The sequence below is a fragment of the Chionomys nivalis genome, chromosome 3, assembly GCF_950005125.1.
Source record: "Chionomys nivalis chromosome 3, mChiNiv1.1, whole genome shotgun sequence".
NCBI lineage: Eukaryota > Metazoa > Chordata > Mammalia > Rodentia > Cricetidae > Chionomys > Chionomys nivalis.
Window position 1 is genome coordinate 13,656,270 of NC_080088.1, and position 18,790 is coordinate 13,675,059.

Below are 18,790 nucleotides of genomic sequence, written 5' to 3' on the forward strand. Positions count from 1 at the left end.
CTTAGCTAAGGGACCCGGAAGCACTTACCCTCCACTTCCTCCTCCTGTTTGGCTTTTGTCTCACCTAGAGGCGTCCGGTCGCGGACTGTCTCCGAGGCGCTTCCTGTCCGGTGAGCGTCGAACGACTGAAGCGGTGGCCCACAATGCATTGCGATGGCGGGTAGGCGTGTGTAGGCGGAGCCAGGGCCGGAAGTAGAACGGTGGCGGCGGCGGTGACTCTGGCAGCTCGGGACTGAGTGCAAGGTGACTGGGAGGGTAAACTGGGCTAGCGCGGCCTCTGGGGACAGCGATTCTGGGTTTCTTCACGAGACCAGGGCTGCCCATCACCTCTGCTCTAGTAGGAGAGCGTAGCCCTGTGCCCTTGGCACCTTCACGGCCTGGCCTGAGGTCACAGGTGACCTCGGCCCTGCTGGGTATTCAAGTTTGCCTTAGACACAATAAATACGACCGTTAATACCCTTTTGGGAGCAGAACGGGCCAGCACGAAAGGCAGATAGGCGGGGTGGTGGGTCTGCGGCCCGCCTGGGGCAACCCAAGGTCAGAAGAAGCTGGTGAATTAGACGCGAGCTGATCGTGTCCCTCAAGGCGAGAAAGGGCACCAGTCGTATCCCAGAAGTTTGCCTCTGGTTTAGAAACGTTGGTGCTAAAACAGCTTTGTGGATTGACTTCATGAGTAGATACTAACAGGCAGGAAACGACTAGCCTTTGCCGGGCTGGTCGGTCATCGCTATAAATAGAAGAGCTATGCTCCTTCCCAACGCTACTCCTCTGGGTTTGAACTTCTTTTGATTTTTTTCCCCCATTCCTTCTCCAGTATTTTAATATTAGAGCCCTAACAGGCAGCTAGCTTCTGATAGTACATCAGTACAGAATTTGTCACAGATGATGTTTTACACTTACGGTGGCATTTGCCTTCTATGGAATAGTGAACAGTCCATAGACACTGTTGAATCTGAATCAGTAGAAGGCAATAAAAAAGCAGCACCGAGTAGCTTTGTTAAGAGTGTGTGTGCTCATGTTGTAGATGATTGTGTAGGATTTAGGAGATGAATACACACGTACATGTATGGTTGGGGCTCAGGAAGTAGGTGTATTAGGAGTGTGAGTTGAGAATCAGTACTTTGATGATGCGTTATTGAGAAGGGAAGCTGTATTTTGCCTATTTTGTAGAAGTGACAGTCTTTGTAGTCAGCTTGGGAGCAGGTTGGCGGTAGGATGTTTGGTAAACAGTAACCTTCTGTAGACATAATTTTTATCATCTGTAAGCAAGACTACGAACACCTTGCCCTAATAACTCTTTAAAGGGTGTTTTCCTTCACTGAGCAATATAGTTTCCAAATTTCCTAGGGCTAAACAAGTATTGTTGCCTTACTGATGTATGTTGTGTCTTCCTAAATTTCCAGAAAAAAAGAACAGACATTGAGTTGGGCGATATTTTCTTATTATAAGGTCTTTTGGTTATTTCTTGGCTTGTAGTCCTTTCACCTGTATAATCCTCTGGTAGATTATGAGTGATACGGTAACTGAGACTTTAATTCCTTCAGATGTTTTTATCCAGGCCTATGAATGATTTTCTCTTATCTGCTTATTTGATTTCTTTAAGGAGTACTAAATGTTATTCCAGGCTTTGTTGAAGTTGGTATTATTGACACTTTGGACTGGATAACTCTTTGAAGTGAGGAGCCTGGGGAGGGTTATTTTTCATGTTATAGGGAGCATAGACTTATGCCTGATCTCTACCCACTAGAGGCCACTTGCATCCACCCTATTCAGGACAACTAAAATTGTCTTCACACAACAAATACGCCCTGGGAGAAAAAAATTGCTGCTTTCACCTACGCTTAGTAACCACTGTGCCAGGCTGCTGGTTTACAGTTAATGTTTCTCAAATTTTCAGCGATAAAGGGGTACTTCAACCCCTCCACGCGGGTCTGTCTGTGTGCCTGTCTATGGATCTGCGTGTGTTTATTTAGGTGTGTGTGGGCACACCTGCACGTGTTTCTCTACCAGCCAGAGGCCAACCTCAGCTGTTACTCTTTAGATACTATGCATCGTGTTTTTTGAGACAGGGTCAGTCAGTATCTAAGATCTAGCCGAGAAGACTAGGTTATCAACTGAGCCCCAAACATCTGCCTGTCTCTGCCTCCCCAGTGCTGGCATTATAAGCTTACTGCCAATCCTGACTTTAAAAACAAACAAAACAAAGCAAAACTCACAGGTTCTGGGGATCAAATGCTGTCTCTCTACCACCACTTTTGGAATTGTTGTCATTACTAAATTCAAGAGTCAAATTAGTCAAATTGCTGTAAAGATTTTTAAATCCTTGTTCTAGCTGCTCCATTAACATAAACCAGTAGCAGTATGCCCACTGCTGGTGGTCCCCTCACAATTCAGTACGAGTCACGTTTCATCAGGCAGGTTCAGAAAAAATAAATCTAGGGGAGAGCAGGAGAAGCATGTTGGCATAGCAGGTTTTCCTTGGGGGTTTGAAGGGCCTTTATCACTGACAGTTCGAGAGGCATTAACTGTATGACAGCAGACTACGGCAAGATGTGAAGTGGCAGAGGGCTGGTTTTATTTCCCAGGGCACATTTATTGTAAAGAAATGTTATGAAGATGTCCATTAAAGTGTGGATACCTTCTATTGCCATTTCACTATTGTTTGTTATAAGCTAAGTCTAGATCAGGAGAAATTTTTCTTCTTCTAAGTTTCAGCCTCTCTGTCTTTTCCTTTTGGGCTTACTGCATGAGCGTATTTGTTGTCATTTGGAATATTTTTACATTTGATCTTTAGATTGTTAAGTCAGGTCTTAAGAATTATCCTGTCCTTTAATGTATCTAGCATCATTTTTTTAAATATTTATTTATTATGTATACAATATTTGTCTACATGTATTCCTGCAGGCCAGATGGTTGTGAGCCACCATGTGGTTGCTGGGAATTGAACTCAGGACCTTTGGAAGAGCAGGCAGTGCTCTTAACCGCTGAGCCATCTCTCTAGCCCCTCTAGCATCATTTTTACCTGGAAAATAAATTTGTTTTAGCTTTAGCAGGTCTAAAAACTTGAAAGGTTTTAAACTCTGATTTTTAAACTTTTGACTTTGACCTCCTGCAAACTCTCTGATGAGCTTGTATCATCTAATCTCTGTTATTACAGGGCTTACTTGGCGTGGATGCTGTTTTCTTTGCTGTTTCTTTTGGAAGTTGATTTGGTTGTTACAGGGTTAAGTGGCTAGGATCCTGCTGTTGTTAGCAGACAAAACTGTTTCCTTCCTGTGGGCCTGTGAAGTGGAAATTTTCAGCCTCTCATTCCTGGCTAAGACAACTATCTTTGCTCTCGTTGTCCAGCTCCCTTTTTGCCCTTGGCGGGGTCATGAAAACAGGCACATTATAAGCACATCGTCCTTTTCTCCTGGAGACAAGCAGTGTTCTTGAACAGCCTCGCCTCACTGTTTCCTCAGATCCAAGATTAAGTTCATGGGTGACAAAGCACCACCCCAGATTTTGTGTTTTCTTTCTGCTTTAACCCTAGTAGACCTCTCAACTGTTCCTATGTCCTTGAGCTTTTCAGTAAAAAGCAGAAGGGTCATTCCATGTAACTGTGACTGGCCAGTCACAGCCTGGGTCCAGTATACAGTAGCTCTATAACTTAATCCATAGAATTAGGTCTCACCATGTGATGTAGTTCAGGTGTTTTATGAAAAGTACATAATCTTCTGATGCTTGTCTAGTACCAGAGACTCACCATGATTCTTCAGAGGCTCTTCAGGCTGTCCTCTCTCCTTCGGTCGGCAGTCTCTGTGAACTTGAGGAGGAACATTGGTGTTACAGCGGTGGCGTTTAATAAGGAACTTGATCCGGTACAGAAACTCTTCGTGGACAAGATAAGAGAGTACAAATCAAAGCGACAGTAAGTGGGCAGATCATGAAGCACATTCAAAGTATGTAAATTTCAGGATGTAAATCCTAACTGTATCGCCTTTATAAAGGCTCCAAGGACAGTTCCAGTAAGTCTGTTACCATTAGAAGTGTAGGCACAATGATGCCATTACAGTAAAATAAGTCAGGTCATAGAAGTACACAGCATCCCGAAGTCATTTGTTAGCTTTTAAGAAAATTGGGTCCTGTAGTCATTGATTACCTTAACATCATAAAACTAAGAATGATTGGGCAAGACATACAATCAGAGCATTCCAACTGTCGTGTTTGGCCTTTTCTATGATGTGATTTGGGGATGTACGTAAACAGCATTTTCTCTTTAATGATGTTATATTGTTGATGTATCTATGGATACAAAAGACTCAAAATGATATGAAGTAAGACCTGGAAAAATCGGATTTCAAACCCACATATGAGATGAATATCCAATTTATTCATCATTTGGTTCAACCCCTAAATCTTAGGAAAATGGTAAATAGGCGTGTATTTCTTTGGTCATCTATCATTACAAAGAACATGAGGGCAAACTGATATGGGCTGTGTTGTTTTTACAAAATGTAGATTCTTAAAACCTGATGGAAGTAGAAAGCTTATAAACAAGTAAATAGAATCAAATGGTTAGTTGCTAGCTGACATCTAATGTTTGGAGATTAGAAAGGAAAAACCACTCTTCCTAACTGGAAGCATTTAGAAAGACATCTTTGAGAAGTTCACATTTGACTTTGAAGGCAGTGCTTGGGATTCTTTTACCCTTTTGATGTCTGTCTCCTGGGCAGCGGTAATCATCTTCCCATTGCAAAAAGGGAAAAAAGAAAGAATTTCCTCATGATTTTGCTTAGAGCTTGTTCTCAATCAACTGGAAGAAATACCTTTACTATACCAGGTTAAGAATAATAATTTTAAAGACTACATAGGTAGGCCAGGCTGTGATGGAGCACACCTTTAATTCCAGCACTCGGGAGGCAGAGGCAGGCAAATCCCTGAGTAGTTCCAGGACAGCTAGGGAAACCCTGTCTCAAAAAAAAAAAAAACAAAAACAAAAACAGAAAACAAAAAACAACAAAAAAAGACTAGATAGGTAATTGGGAATAGGAAGATTATATCTTTTAAGATGAAGAAATGATGTCAGATTAAGGTGTGAAAACTAGAAAGTGTGAAATTTGTTTGGAGAGTTACACACTTTTGATCCCAGAGGTATAGGGCATAGGAGTGTGCACAGTTTCAAGCTTCAGCTTTGTAAATGATTGTCGAGTTAGTGTTGTACTGGTTGGTTTTATGTCACCTTAGCATAAGCTAGAGTCATCAGAGAGGAGATTGAGAAAATGTCTCCCTGAGATAGGACCATTGGCAAGCTTATAGCACATTTTCTTAATTGGCAATTACACCACTGTGGGTGCAGCCACCATGGGCTGGAAGTCCTGTGTTCTGTAAGAAAGCAGTCTGAGCAAGCCATGGGGAGTAAGCCAGTAAGCAGCTCCCCTTCATGCATATCCTGTCTCTTGGTTCCTGCCTACCTGAGTCCCTGTTCTCACTTTCTTGGAAGATGACCGTGATATGGAAGCATAAGTCACATAAACCCTTACCTCCCCCAAGTGTTTTGGTAATGGTATTTCATTATAACAGTAGTAACCCTGACTAAGGCAATTAATTGTCAATGGTTGGACCCAATAAAAGTCTTGAGGACTGGGACTATGGTTCAGTTGGTAAAGTTCTAGCATAATAAAGAGAGACCAGAGTTTGCATCCCCAGCACCAGTAGTCTGAGCATTAGTAGACAGAGGCAGGACATCCTTGGGGTCTTGCTGACCAGCCAGTTTAGCCAATTTGGGAACTCAAGTTCAGTGGGAGACGCTGTCTTCAAAAGAGAGATGGAGGAAGTCACTGGATGTCATTGACCTCTGGCTTCCATTCCATTCATGCATACAACATACGGACCTTGGATATTTGAATGACTGTTTGTAATAACTACTCTTTTGTTGAGGTTGTTATTTTTTATTAGTGTGTATGAGTGTTTTGCATGTATTTATATGTGCACCACATGTGAGCCTAGTACCATGTAGGTCAGAAGGGAGTGCTAATGGTGAACTGGTTAACTGGTGAACTACTGTTTGGGTGCTGGGAACTGAATCCGAGTCCTCTGCAAGAGCAGCAAGTGTTCTAAGCTCTCAGCCATCTCTCCGGCCCCTTTATCATTTTATTATTCAGCAGCTGCCAGGCTTAACATTTCAGACCTCCGGTGTCTAGGTTTTGCTGGGGATTTGGTTTTTTTTGTTTTTTTTTTTTTTTATTGGTTTGTGTTTCTTCTTTTTTTATCTGGATTACATCATATTCCATATACTGCAACTCAGATCCTAAGAGAGTCTGATTGGTAAGTATCTTTGAAGCTAACATACCTTGAGTGTTAGAGATTTGTTTGAAGTTACCGTATCTCTGAAACCGATTCTAAAACAAATATGAATTAAAATTCAGATACTAAAAAGGTTTCCTTTCCCTACCGTATGTTTACCTTTAAAAATCTCTTTAAGTGTGATGGTAAAGGGTAATTTCTGTTTTGTTTTTTTAATTAGTGCATAAGATCAGTTTTCTTTGTTCACTGTACAATAGGACATCTGGAGGACCTGTTGATGCTGGCCCAGAGTATCAGCAAGATCTGGACAAAGAGCTTTTTAAGCTTAAACAAATGTTTGGTAAAGGAGATATGAATACGTTTCCTACCTTCAAATTTGAAGGTAAGTCTGATCCCAAATTAGGTCTGGGGGATTATTGTAGGTGGAGAATATTCATGTACATTTTTGGGGGCCGTTCATGGGAGGGTCAGGCCTAGGACCTTGCCTCTGTTATCCAAATGCTGTCACTTAGAGGTTTTTGGATTGTTTGGAAGTTAAATAACAATTACGTGGGAATTTCATACAGCCATGATGTGTTCACAAGGAAGCATTCACACCACTGTTTTACTTCGATACAGGGCAGCACATGTGTAGATGGAAGTTTCTGTCCCACCTGTTCCAGGGGCCATTCAGTCCCAAAGAAGCACACAGAGGATTACATTAATTATAAACTGTTTTGCCTATTAGCTCAGGGTTATTATTAACTACCTCTTACAACTTAAATTAACCCATAATTCTTGTCTATGTTTAGCCACATGGCTTGGTATCTTTTCTCACCTTGCTTCCTCTGAGTATGGCTGGTTCCTTTCCTCTTCCCAGAATTCTCTTACTCTGGTTGCCCCACCTATAATTCCTACCTGACTACTGGCCAATCAGTGTTTTATTAAACCAGTACAAGTGACAAATCTCTACAGTATACAAGAGCATTATCCCACAGCACACGTGAACTATGATACCTTTCTCATCTGATTGGTCTAGATACACAACACCGTTTTATTAGTATGGCATACACTAATAGTGAGCCCTGCCCTCAGAAGCTGTTGAAAGTTTGGCGGTTGTTATGTTTCTCCATACATGTTTAAAAGCAGATGTTTTCTTAAAACTGATAAACTTTAAGCACTGTAGCTAATCTTGTTATTGTAGTGTGTTTAAGCCTGAAACTTTTCCCTCTTTTTAGATCCCAAATTTGAAGTCTTCGACAAACCCCAGTCCTGAAGAATACTATAAAATCCATCTGGTAATTTAGTTGTACAACTAATTAAAAAATTCAAATAAACTTTCATTTCACAGTTATCAAATGTCCTTTAAATTCTTTGACGATATGGAGGATGTGTCTGGCGTTGATTTGTCTCTGCGTTGTTTCATTTTGTTAGAATGAAGCAGATGGAGATTTTGGATAAATCGGGTAAAATTGCCTTGTTCCTACTAGACTTTCCATTGTCAGTGCTGTCCTCTTTCATAGTGGAGACCATCACCTAAGGGAATGTTTGCTCTGGAGGGAAGGATGTTATGTTTACCTGTAGTACGATTAATAAAAACCCAGAGACAGAAATGGGGTGCAACCTGAAGACCCGAAAAACAAAGCAGACAGCACTAGCTCTTACCTCTGCCTCAATTTGAAATGACTGTCCTGCCTCCAGGAATCTCAGAATGAGACTGTGTGTGAGAACTGTCTCCTGTTTTATATTCCTCTTTAGTGCTGGGATTAAAGGCGTGCACCACTACCACCCGGTTTCTATAGCAGCTAGTGTGACTATTGGAATTAAAGGTGTGTGTCACCACTGCCTGGTCTGTAAGGCTGATCAGTGCAGCTCTTTTACTCTCTGAACTTCAGGCAAACTTTATTTATTAAAATATAAATGAGATATCACTACATTTACCTTTGTGTGTATGGGAAGGGGGTCTCTGTATATACTTGGCTGCCCTGGGTCTCACTCTGTAGACCAGGCTGACCTCAAACTCACAATAAATCCACTTGCCTCTGCCTCCCAAGTACTGAGATTAAAGGCATATGCCACCACCACTCAGTTTATATGTACGTTTTTGAAGGAGTGGTCCAATATCCTTTGTCATGGCTTTCTTAGGAAACTCTGTGTAACTTCCTATGCACAGAAATGTCTGTTGTGTCTTAACCACTGTCTGCTCAAACTGATGTCCTCATTTTTGCCTGCAGGTTATAGTATGTATGGATTCAGGAGGGGATGGTAGCATCGAGCAAAAGGCTCTACAAGATGTAATTGTATGTAATGTTCATTGGCCCAGCCATAAAAGAGCCAGCAGTTATTTCCTGGGGATGTTGCAGGTCAGGAACTTTATTTCCATCAAAGTTTCAGAAACTGTAGGTGGACCTAAAGGAAGTTAGCCTTTTAAAGGGAAATAGTTTTGTCATCTTACATTGACTGTATCTCTGACATGCCATTATATGGGTTCATTAAACCTTTAGCTACCTTGGGGACAATTGGAGAATAAGGTTGCTCTTAACTTTGATGGATGCTGACCAAGTCATTCTCTGTCAGTTTTCTATGCCTATCTCTCCTCATTCATTCTCACTAATACATCCATACACAATTAGGCGTACATAGACTATCTCAAGATGGCATTGTCTTCAAGTCAGTGCAATCATCATTTCCTGTAGGAAGTGCAACACTTGAGTCTGAGCAGCAGAGCAGCCCTGTTAGCACTGTTATATAAGTATGTCTTTATGAGAAAACCTTTATTCTCTCTGCATCTTCAGTTACTTCAGGGAATTCAGTGGTAGTGGAATACTTTTTGGAAGGAAAAGTCAGTTTACACGTTAATAAAATGGGTATAATAAGGCCAGGTAGTGGTGGTGCATGCCTTTAATCCCAGCACTCGGGAGACAGAAACAGGTAGATCTCTGTGAGTTGCAGGCTAGCGTGGTCTAAAAGAGCTAGGTTCAGCACAGCCAGGGCTGTTACACAGAGAAACCCTGTCTCCAAAAGCAAAAACAAAACCAACAAATGGGGATAAATACAATAATTGAGAAATGAAGACAAAGATTGGGAGTTCAAGGTCAGCCTGGCTTACATACTGAGACCCTGTCTCAAAACAAAGAAATTGAGAGCAGTAGTTACTTTAAAAATCCAACTATGGATCATAGAAACATGCTCAATTTTGTGTATCTTTTAGAATGTTAATTAGAGGTAGCATATTAAAAGCAGAAAGCCGATCATAAAATGGATATTAGAAAGTATCTTAATCTTAAACTAAATGGGTCCTTTGTTGACTAACTTCATTATTTTGAGAGCATTTTCTTCATAGAAAGTAAAAAGACATTATAGTGGGTCCTTGTATTTGAATTTGGTAAAGTAAAAATATAACACATTAAAAATTGGCACATATTGGTACCAGCAAATCAAACATGATAGTTCACTTAGATTTCTTTACCAGTTATTACTGCTAAAATATTCCCAATCTTATTGAATAAGAAACAAGAGATAAAAAAGATTTAAGAATTGTGTATATAGGGCTGGAGGGATGTCTCAGTGGTTAAGAGAGTTGTCTGCTTTTCCAGAGGATATGAGTTTTGATTTCCAGCACTCACATGGCAGCTTATAACCATCTCTAACTCCAGTTCTGGGTGCTCTGATTCCTTCTTCTGATGTCCGATGCCACTTGTGGTGCACAGACATACATGTAGGCAACTACTCACCAACATAAAAAGAGATTTGTGTGGAAACGAGCACCTAATTGCTAAAAGGGAAACCTAATTTTTGTAATTCATGTAGTAACAATTCATAGAAGACAAACTTGAGTTGTATCAGAATATAATGTTTTATTAATACTCTAAGTAGATGCTTACATTTAATCATTCTTTGTGCTTCACAGGTATTCAGCAGTTTGAGGAATTGTTTTCATGTTAGATACTATTAAATACCTTGGGGTTTATGAAGACCTGGGTGTCAGACATGTCCATACCTATCTGTGCTATAACAGAGAAACAAATGAATATCACAGAAGAATCAAACACCTTGGGAATTCAGAGAAGAAACTTGCTAGAGTAGTTGAATTTGACTTGTCTGTTTGGAGGAGATAGTATTTCCATAGCTTGTGGAGGGCTAGCATTCCAGAAGAAGTATTGTAAATGAATGTATTCACAAGGGCAGAATAAATTGTAAAGATAAACAGTCCAGTTGATTGATGAATAATGGTGCAGCCACTGAAGACAGGGATGTGGCCGATCAGGTGGGTTATAATATGAGCGAATGTGTAAGAGGACAGGAGGAGCCTTCTTCATCCCCAGCTGTGGAATGTTGACTGACTAAAGGAAGACAGAAGCGAGTTGTTACTGTTGACAGTGCATAAGAAGGCTGTCAGATGGGGTGAGGAGGGGATGCCTTAGAGCAGGAGCTGTTAGGTAACTGGCAGAGGTTCTTGAGAGTGGCCCCAGAAAGAAAAGGTGAGGTTACCGAAAGCCTAAGATTCCAGTTTTAATGGCACCATGGGGTGGTTAAAGATGGAGAAAGTTAGGGATGGGTTGGTTGTGTAGCTAGAATTTACATGTAACATTGTTTATAACTAACTTTAGCATTTAAAAACAAAAAGTTACAACAGTTTTATTCAGCCATGAAGTCAAATGAAATTGCCAGAAAATGGATGGCACTGGAAAGGATTGGACTCAAACAGATGTCATAGTTCTTGAGTGGGTTCTAGCTTTTTGCTGCTGAGTATGTTTATCTAGGTGGGAGGTAGAATGAACTCATGGGTAGAGGCTTAAGAGGAAGACAATAGGATGGAATGGAAGAATACCCAGGGCCATGAGGGCCCTACAGCAGGAAAGGGGGAAGGAGATGGGAGTTGATAATCAACCAAAATGAAATATGCTTGGAAATGTAACTTTGTAAGAGACATTTAAAAATACCAGGTCAGAGATGTGGAAGCATAAGGTTGCCTACCTTGACAGAATGGATAGAAGACAGGTAGGTTTGAGGACCAGGGAGGGTTGGACAAGCCAGAGGTTACTGAGGATGAAGACAAAGTATAGGGATCTGGAGAATTTGAAATGAAGAAAAAGTGAGCTGTGAATCAGGTGGATGTGTGTTCACAAAGAACCCAGCTCCTCCAGCAACAGCACTGAAACCCGAAATCACCAACTCTGTAAAACGACAGACTCCTCTTGATTCCTCTTAGAAGAGGAATGGGACTTTGCACTTCCTTATCCCCGATCTCTGACATACATAAAGCATCCAGTAAGTTTTCCCTTTTTATTTTCTGACTTTAGGAGTTGGCAGGTGTCTAAGCTGAGCACTGAGATCCTCATCTTAACTCTGTAGCACGGCCTCACAGCTGCAGGTGGTAAGAGGGAGGGTTTCCTGGGCTTTACTGAACAATAGGTGAGTGACTTCCCCTGCTCTGTTGAATGGGGCTAAAAAGTTGAGCTGCCTGTAGCTATTTTTGTAATGTGGACTTTAATCAAAAAGTGAGCCTTACAATAAAGGAAGTTCTTTGTAAAGTTGTATTGAAAAATAAATACTCAGACTTAGTTAAGCTAACTCCCACCCTAACTAAAAATAAATTGGCTCTAGTTACAACAGCAACAATACTAAAACAAAAGTTGTTACTATAGTTTCTAGAGCCCCATCACAGGTTCACTGTAGAAAAACAAAATCAAAAGTTTGCTCGATAAACTACATAAACTACAATTCAACTTTGATACACTGAGTCTCAGAAAAGAGCAAATGGACATGGCAGTGACCGCTGATAGACAACTAGGTGGGTGTTTGCAGTTATAGCCTTCGTGTAGAAGATAGCTCTACAGTATTTTAGTTAATGCTGTGTAATAGATATTTGGCACAGACTTTGTTAGGGTTTTTCATTGCATAAAAAGAATCTTCAGGCTTCAGTGTCTAAGTGAAGTTAAGGCACTACATAATTGTCCTCTTACACTGGATTTGTCATTTAAGTTGAAGCAGTTGATCTTGTGATGGTGGTATATGGCCTGAGGAGACATCCTTGAGAGTTCTATGTCTACTTGGCACTGCAGAGGACAGGATTCCTTCTACCAAAGCAAGTCTCTTAGTCAGGGCATAGGCAACATTTACCCTGATTTCTTATACACCACACATTTTTGGTGTTTGTCATTTGCTACCAGGAATGGGGAGATTGTACCTGTGGGCAAATCCTACCTATGGCACTGATTTTGTCAATTAATGTTTTCTTGGAACAGAGCCACATGTAACTTGTCCTTTACATCACGTGACAGAGCTGAGTGACCACAACAGGAACCATGGGGGTTAAAATATCTACTGTCTTGTTCTTTGTAGAGTTTGCTGGCTCAACTAAGTGTGAATCTGACCTTGAGAGCAGAGCCACATTATAGAAGCTAGACCTTTAGAAGGAGTCTACTGAGAAGGACTGAAGGCCACAAAGTTAAAGGGGAGCAGCACGACAGTGGACAACTCCCCAGTGACCTGACCACTATTAAGTACTCAGTGACCACCTACTCCATTGGTCAGTGAATCCTGAGAACCTGCTTTGCCTTTCGGGTAAAAAGAACAAATTCTTTGGAAGCCAACTGGACCATGTTCAGAGCTGTTCACAAGGAGTAAACCTTTTCATGATATTACCCAGAACTAGATATCTCCATTTACATGCTTTCAACATGGATTGGTTTTACTGTTGAACCCTGGGAATTTTATATTCGGACATCAGCTGCTGGCCTTTGTGTTTAAACATCTCAGAAAGCATGAGACCCATGTCTCTTTTTAGCCATGGTTTCTCATGTGCCCTTGCTGTATCAAGCAAGCTGGGTGTCAAAATGAGCTCATTTGTTTACATTTTACAGATACTCAAACACTTCTCTCCCCCATGTCCCTTTTTCATTATAAGCAGATTGGCAACCCCTTATCTTCAGCAGTGGGGGACCTGCCCAGCTCAGAACTGCTTTTAGAGATAGGTATAAGATCACCTCAGGCAGAGCAAGGTGTCTGCGAAGTTGTGTAGGTTCTAATAGTGTGTCTGATGTCCAGGTCACTGAGCCTCTCCAAAGGAGGTTCAGGAAATGGAAATAGCAGCAAGCAGCTCAATTCGTGTTGACTTTGGTTCTGAGAAGTGAAAGTAAACACGAAGTGCAAATCCTTGGGCCTAGTAGGCCTGAGCCCTGGGCTTCCCTTACGGATATCTTAGAGCAAAGGACCACAGGAATAAGGGCTATTTTGTGGTAAGAAGGTTCTGGTGGGAATTTTGAGATCAGAGTTTCCATCTTTAGAGTATTTCCTGAATACACAGCCACTCTTGCACGGAGAGCACATGCATTGTATACTTGCCTCTTAGGTTAGTTTCACAGTCCATGGTATATTAAATTTTCTAAAACTTTGAACATTCATTTGCATTTCACAAAACTCTGAATATTACCAGGTATTTCACTTTTCTTTAGTTCAGACACAGGATGCCAGACTGTGTTTTAAGTGGTGACAAGAACTATTTGCTTAAAATAACAATTTTAGGTAAACTAGAGGTCATAAAAATTATGATGTCATTTCCTCATTCATCTCTTTGCAAATGTAAGACAAAGCAGATTTTTATAATATTTTAATAACTTGTGTGACAACTGGTTTTGGCGCATCTTGAAAGTGGAATTCTTTTAAATTATAAAGGATTTTGTGTGCTTGAAATCCTAGAAAAGAAAGAAAAAAAATCCTAAATATAATGTACTACTTCATATATAAATGCATTCATATAAATCTTAAGAATATCAAACTATAAGATTTTTAGAGTTACAGTCAGTATATATGTAACTAAATCTAATTTTATGGACAATTAAGCAAAAGCTAGAAGCCAAAAAGCTTGAACTTTGTTGAGAATAAAGAACTTGAGCAGGAGTTAGCGCAAGAGGACCACGGCTTGTTAGGCATGTGCTAGGGCACTGTCGCTGGTCATCCAATAGTGCACAAGGCAACAGGGCAATGTGACCCAACACTGTGAGGTGGGAAACCCTGCTGCAGGCAAAACTCAACTGAAGACTTGTGGAGCTGATGATGGTAACTGAGAGAGATACACACACACACACACACACACACACACACACAGAGAGAGAGAGAGAGAGAGAGAGAGAGAGAGAGAGATCCTTTCCCTTGAATTTGGAGACAAAGTCCTTTTTATTTATTTATTTATTTTTTTTGGTTTTTCGAGACAGGGTTTCTCTGTGGTTTTGGAGCCTGTCCTGGAACTAGCTCTTGTAGACCAGGTTGGTCTCGAACTCACAGAGATCCGCCTGCCTCTGCCTCCCAAGTGCTGGGATTAAAGGCGTGCGCCACCACCACCCGGCACAAAGTCCTTTTTATTGTTTGAAAGGATGAAATTACTTTATTCCAATCTTAAAGACTTTACTGTAAATTATAGATGATAATAGGACATGGTATTTGTTTCCTAATTAAAAATTAGTGCAATAAACTACAAAATGTAACTTTTGTCGTAGCTCCTAAAGTAAGTAGATTTTAAAGAATTTTACAGGAAAAAAAAACTTTACAGAGCAATAAATGGGTGTTGTATACATCTTCTACAAGAACCTAAATGTTTAAGTTACTTATGCCTGAATTCTGCTGGAAGAGTCTAGAATCCCTTCCCTAGAGTTCTAAGGGGTTCTGGGAATCCTCTTTTCTCAGGAAAGGGTTTAAGCTTCTGAGAATGTTAAATTACCAAGTAGTCTAGCAGGTTCAAATGATGTTCTCTAAGTGAATTCAGCTAGATGATAATTTCCTTTTACTGCAGTAGCAGATGCTGTTTTATATCCCTAACATTTCCAAATGCTTGGAATAACCAAGTTCTAGAACTGTAGCATGGTAATAGCTGGGTAGACTTCAAAGACACCTGGACTCCACCTCCACCAGTGTTAGCCTGTGAGAACTTGTACTCAGTTTCCTCATCTATCAAAACTGGCTGAAAATGCCAGACTCAGTCACATTATGAAGGTAGACTGAGAGCTGAATACCCCCAACAGAAATATGATGAAAATCACTCCTGTAATTGCTCTGTAAATGTCAAACATCTTTATCATGCCGACCCAGATGGAAAGAAGTGAACATTTACTTAGATCCTTTAGTGTAGCAGTGGTAGACACAAACCTAAAGTATTAAGAATGTCATCACAATATCCATACATCTGCTTCATTTCCCTACCACAGTCCCTAAATATGCCTATTCTATAGACATGCTTTATTAGTACTTACGTTTTCACTCATTGCCATGGCTTTAGATGCAGGACTGCCCTTCCTGTTTGTAGAACACAAAGACAGTATTTACTATATCATTACTTCCAATCCTGGAACCCATCCTTATTCAGAAGAACTATCTTAGCCAGGCAGGAAGAAAAAACAGCAGCCCAGACTGGTTCCTGACATTTATAGACAGTACCCAGAGAAGCCATGCAACAAAGTACAGGTTTGTGTGAAATCCCAAACAACAAATGTAGCCTAAGGCTAACATGTTAAATTGTTTTTGTGGAATACACAAACAAGGGACTTAATTTCAACCTGATATAATAACGTAAATATTTTAAAAGTTTGATTATTATAATCTGAAATTTCATTTGCCCATGGAAAGTTTTACGTGTTGATTAGCGTTCTAGTAGAAGCTCGATTTGAAGAATATAGGTTTCATGAGTAGACACAAGGTGTAAGGAAATAAAATATTCCTTCCTGGATTATGAAGATTCCTGCCTGATTTGACAGAGGTTCAAAGAAGGAAAGTATAACCCCCCCCCATCTAAGATTGCTTTTCACTCTGTTCAAAAAAATGCTCCAATCATTTTGCATCATTAAATAAAAAATTTAAGTGCTCACAGTTGCCTGGGGCGGGGTTGGGATTGGGATTGGGTAGTGACTATACACCCAGGTTGTTCTGTTCTTCTGAATTTCCCCTTTGCTAATCCTGATATGTAGACTTTGACCTGTATTTATACTGGAATGCCATGAGATTGAGACACCAGCGTTGAGACAGGCATGACAGGTGAGCCCTCAAAGGATTTAAGAGAAGCCATGCCAGCTGGGAAAAGGGAAGAATGTTACAGGGGATCTGCAATGCCCATATATAATGGGAGAAGCCATGCCAGCTGGGAAAAGGGAAGAGTGTACAGGGGATCTGCAATGCCCATATATAAAGGGTGGGCAGTCGCAGAGCAAGTGCAAAGAAACTGTGACTTTGATGATCTTATCCATGTCTTAGGCATTACTCCATTTTTTCTCCCAGGAGTTAGAGAGATGTTTTGGTAGTTAAGAACACTTGTTAAAGCTGGGTTGGTGGTGGTGCATGCTTTTAATCCCAGCACTCGGGAGGGAGAGGCAGGTGGATCTCTGGGAGTTTGAGGCCAGCCTGGTCTACAAGAGCTAGTTCCAGGACAGGTCTGAAAACTACAGAGAAACCCTGTCTCAAAAAAACAAAAACACACAAACCAACAAAAAAGAACACTTGCTAATCTTGCAGAGAACTGGGCTCCCAGCACCTATATAGTGGCTCACAGCCATTTACATTTCCAACTCCTGGAGATCTGACACCCTCTTCTAGCCTCCATGGATACTGTATGCACTTGGTACACAGTCATACATTCAGGCAAAACACTTAGACACATAAAAATAAACTACCATAAGCTATGTTGTCTTGGTTAATATTTGCTTTCTAATTGATCTACCTGCTTTCACCGTTTCTTCCTTAAAGTTTATTCTTAACAGAGAAACCAAGATGAACATCAAAGAATTAAAATTTTTGAAGCTACTTACAGCCCTTCGTGGACTTCCTATGTTACTTAGAACCAAAGCCAAATGCCTCAAAATCCTCAAACCTGCTTAGCAACCTCCAATACTCTCATGTGCTCGCTGCCTCTCTTCTCATACTGCTGGAGCACAATGCTCATCTTCATATCTTCTGATACGGGCATCCTGACCTTGAGTACTTTGGGGTTATTTTTCCTCCCCCTTCTGTAAGAACACCAATTGTGGATATCTGCTTGACTTGCTTTCATCCTCAGTCTTCACCAAACATCACCTATGTCCCTCCCTGCTAGGCCCTCCGTTCGAATGACAGTCTCCACTCCCACTCTTTATAGTCTCTACTTTCTTACTTGTTTTATTTTCCTCCATAGCTCTTGTCACACTCTGAAATGCTAGAGAGTATACAGGTTTACTTATTTTCTGCTACTGGAATGTGAGCTCCATAATGATATTTATTTTGACACGTGATTTCCAGTAGTAATTTTGTAGGTGTTTTAGCCTTTATGGGGCACAAATCTGATTAAATTTCAACTAAGTGTAAAAATAACTAAGTGAAAGCTTATTAAAAAATGTTTAGTGAAACATAGAAACGTGTTTTTAAAGTTGTACTATGGAAATGTTTACAAAATTAGAGACCATGTTCTTCTCTTGCTGTTTATAAGCAGGTGCAGAGGTAGTATGTATTTCTTGACGCAGGCAATTAACTTCTAACAGGATTAGTTTATACAAATAAACCATTTTTGACATTAAACAGATGATTAAAGAATAAAAGATATGAAGAAAAACGTGTTACAAAAGGATACTTACTGGAAGGAAGATTCTTCTGCAAAAGAACAAGTATAGATCATTAGTGCAAGAATTAATATCCAGATCTACCTATAGTGACTCTGGCTTGACTCCCTTTAAGTCTCAGCTGTAACATCTGTACCTTCTAAATGAAAATTTCCTATAAAACGATATGTACAACAGATGTTTGGGCTTTGAGGGCTCAGGGGTAAATTCAAGAATACTTTGGAATTATATAATCAAGAAGAAAATAAAGTTTCAAAAATGTTATTAAAATTTAAAGAAATAATAATTGTCACATTCGCTTATTAATTAAAATAATAGGATTCTTTTGGGATAAGGCTAACATTTCTTTGAAATGTGGTCCCAAGGTAGTGTTACTATTATTAAGTAATTTGAAATTTGCATCTGTAAAAATTAGCTTACAGGCCCTAGAAAATGAGGCAGGGAGCTGGGCCTGGTGGTGCAAACCTGTAATCCCAGATACTTGGGAAACTAAGGCAGCAATCATAAATTCAAGGTCAGCCGGGCAGTTTGGTGTGACCTGTGTCAAAGAAGCAAAAGGAAAGCTGGCCATGTAGCTCAGTAGCAGATCGGTTGTCTAGTGTGTACAAAGTCTTGGGTTCATTTTCCGGTTCCAGAAGACAAAAAGTAGAAAGGAAAGAAAAGCAGATATAAACTGGGCTTGGCCAGAGGTTAAAGTTTGCGGATGCGGATCCCAAAACACAAGTTTAAAAATACAGTTGCAGGCTGGCGGTGGTGGCGCATGCCTTTAATCCCAGGCAGAGTCAGGCGGATCTTTGTGAGTTCAAGGTCAGCCTGGTCCACAAGAGCTAGTTCCAGGACAGGCTCCAAAGCTACAGAGAAACCCTGTCTCAAAAAACCAAAAAACATGGTTGCCTTGGACAGGCTTTCTGCCATAGCAAAATGGAAGTAATAATTTTAGCTGATGAACT

General features: G+C 40.5%; 3 protein-coding genes across 4 annotated transcripts in view; 1 reads left to right on the forward strand and 2 right to left on the reverse strand.

Moving 5' to 3' along the window:
* Positions 1–134, reverse strand: part of Gabpa (GA binding protein transcription factor subunit alpha) — a 29,976-nt gene extending 29,842 nt beyond the window's left edge. Inside the window, exon 1 of the mRNA XM_057763999.1 lies at positions 29–134. The gene's annotated coding sequence lies outside the window, so the exon portion shown is untranslated. The remainder of the gene's footprint in view (positions 1–28) is intronic.
* On the forward strand, positions 93–7,611 carry Atp5pf (ATP synthase peripheral stalk subunit F6). 2 transcript variants are annotated; one of them, XM_057764002.1, is made up of 4 exons: positions 93–110; positions 3,732–3,910; positions 6,543–6,667; positions 7,503–7,611. In XM_057764002.1, the coding sequence occupies exons 2-4, from the start codon at positions 3,747–3,749 to the stop codon at positions 7,538–7,540; spliced, it is 327 nt and encodes a 108-aa protein (XP_057619985.1). In that variant the 5' UTR covers positions 93–110; positions 3,732–3,746; the 3' UTR covers positions 7,541–7,611. The 2 variants fall into 2 exon arrangements, with proteins under 2 accessions (XP_057619985.1, XP_057619984.1); XM_057764001.1 differs by having other exon boundaries at positions 103–243.
* Positions 7,612–10,136: 2,525 nt separating this feature from the next.
* The window catches only part of Jam2 (junctional adhesion molecule 2), a 54,147-nt gene continuing 45,493 nt past the window's right edge, over positions 10,137–18,790 (reverse strand). The window contains exons 8-10 of the mRNA XM_057765455.1: positions 17,856–17,871; positions 15,513–15,555; positions 10,137–13,961 (exon numbers count right to left, since the gene is read on the reverse strand). Of these exons, the coding sequence (XP_057621438.1) occupies positions 13,929–13,961; positions 15,513–15,555; positions 17,856–17,871 (92 nt within the window). The 3' untranslated portion in view covers positions 10,137–13,928. The remainder of the gene's footprint in view (positions 13,962–15,512; positions 15,556–17,855; positions 17,872–18,790) is intronic.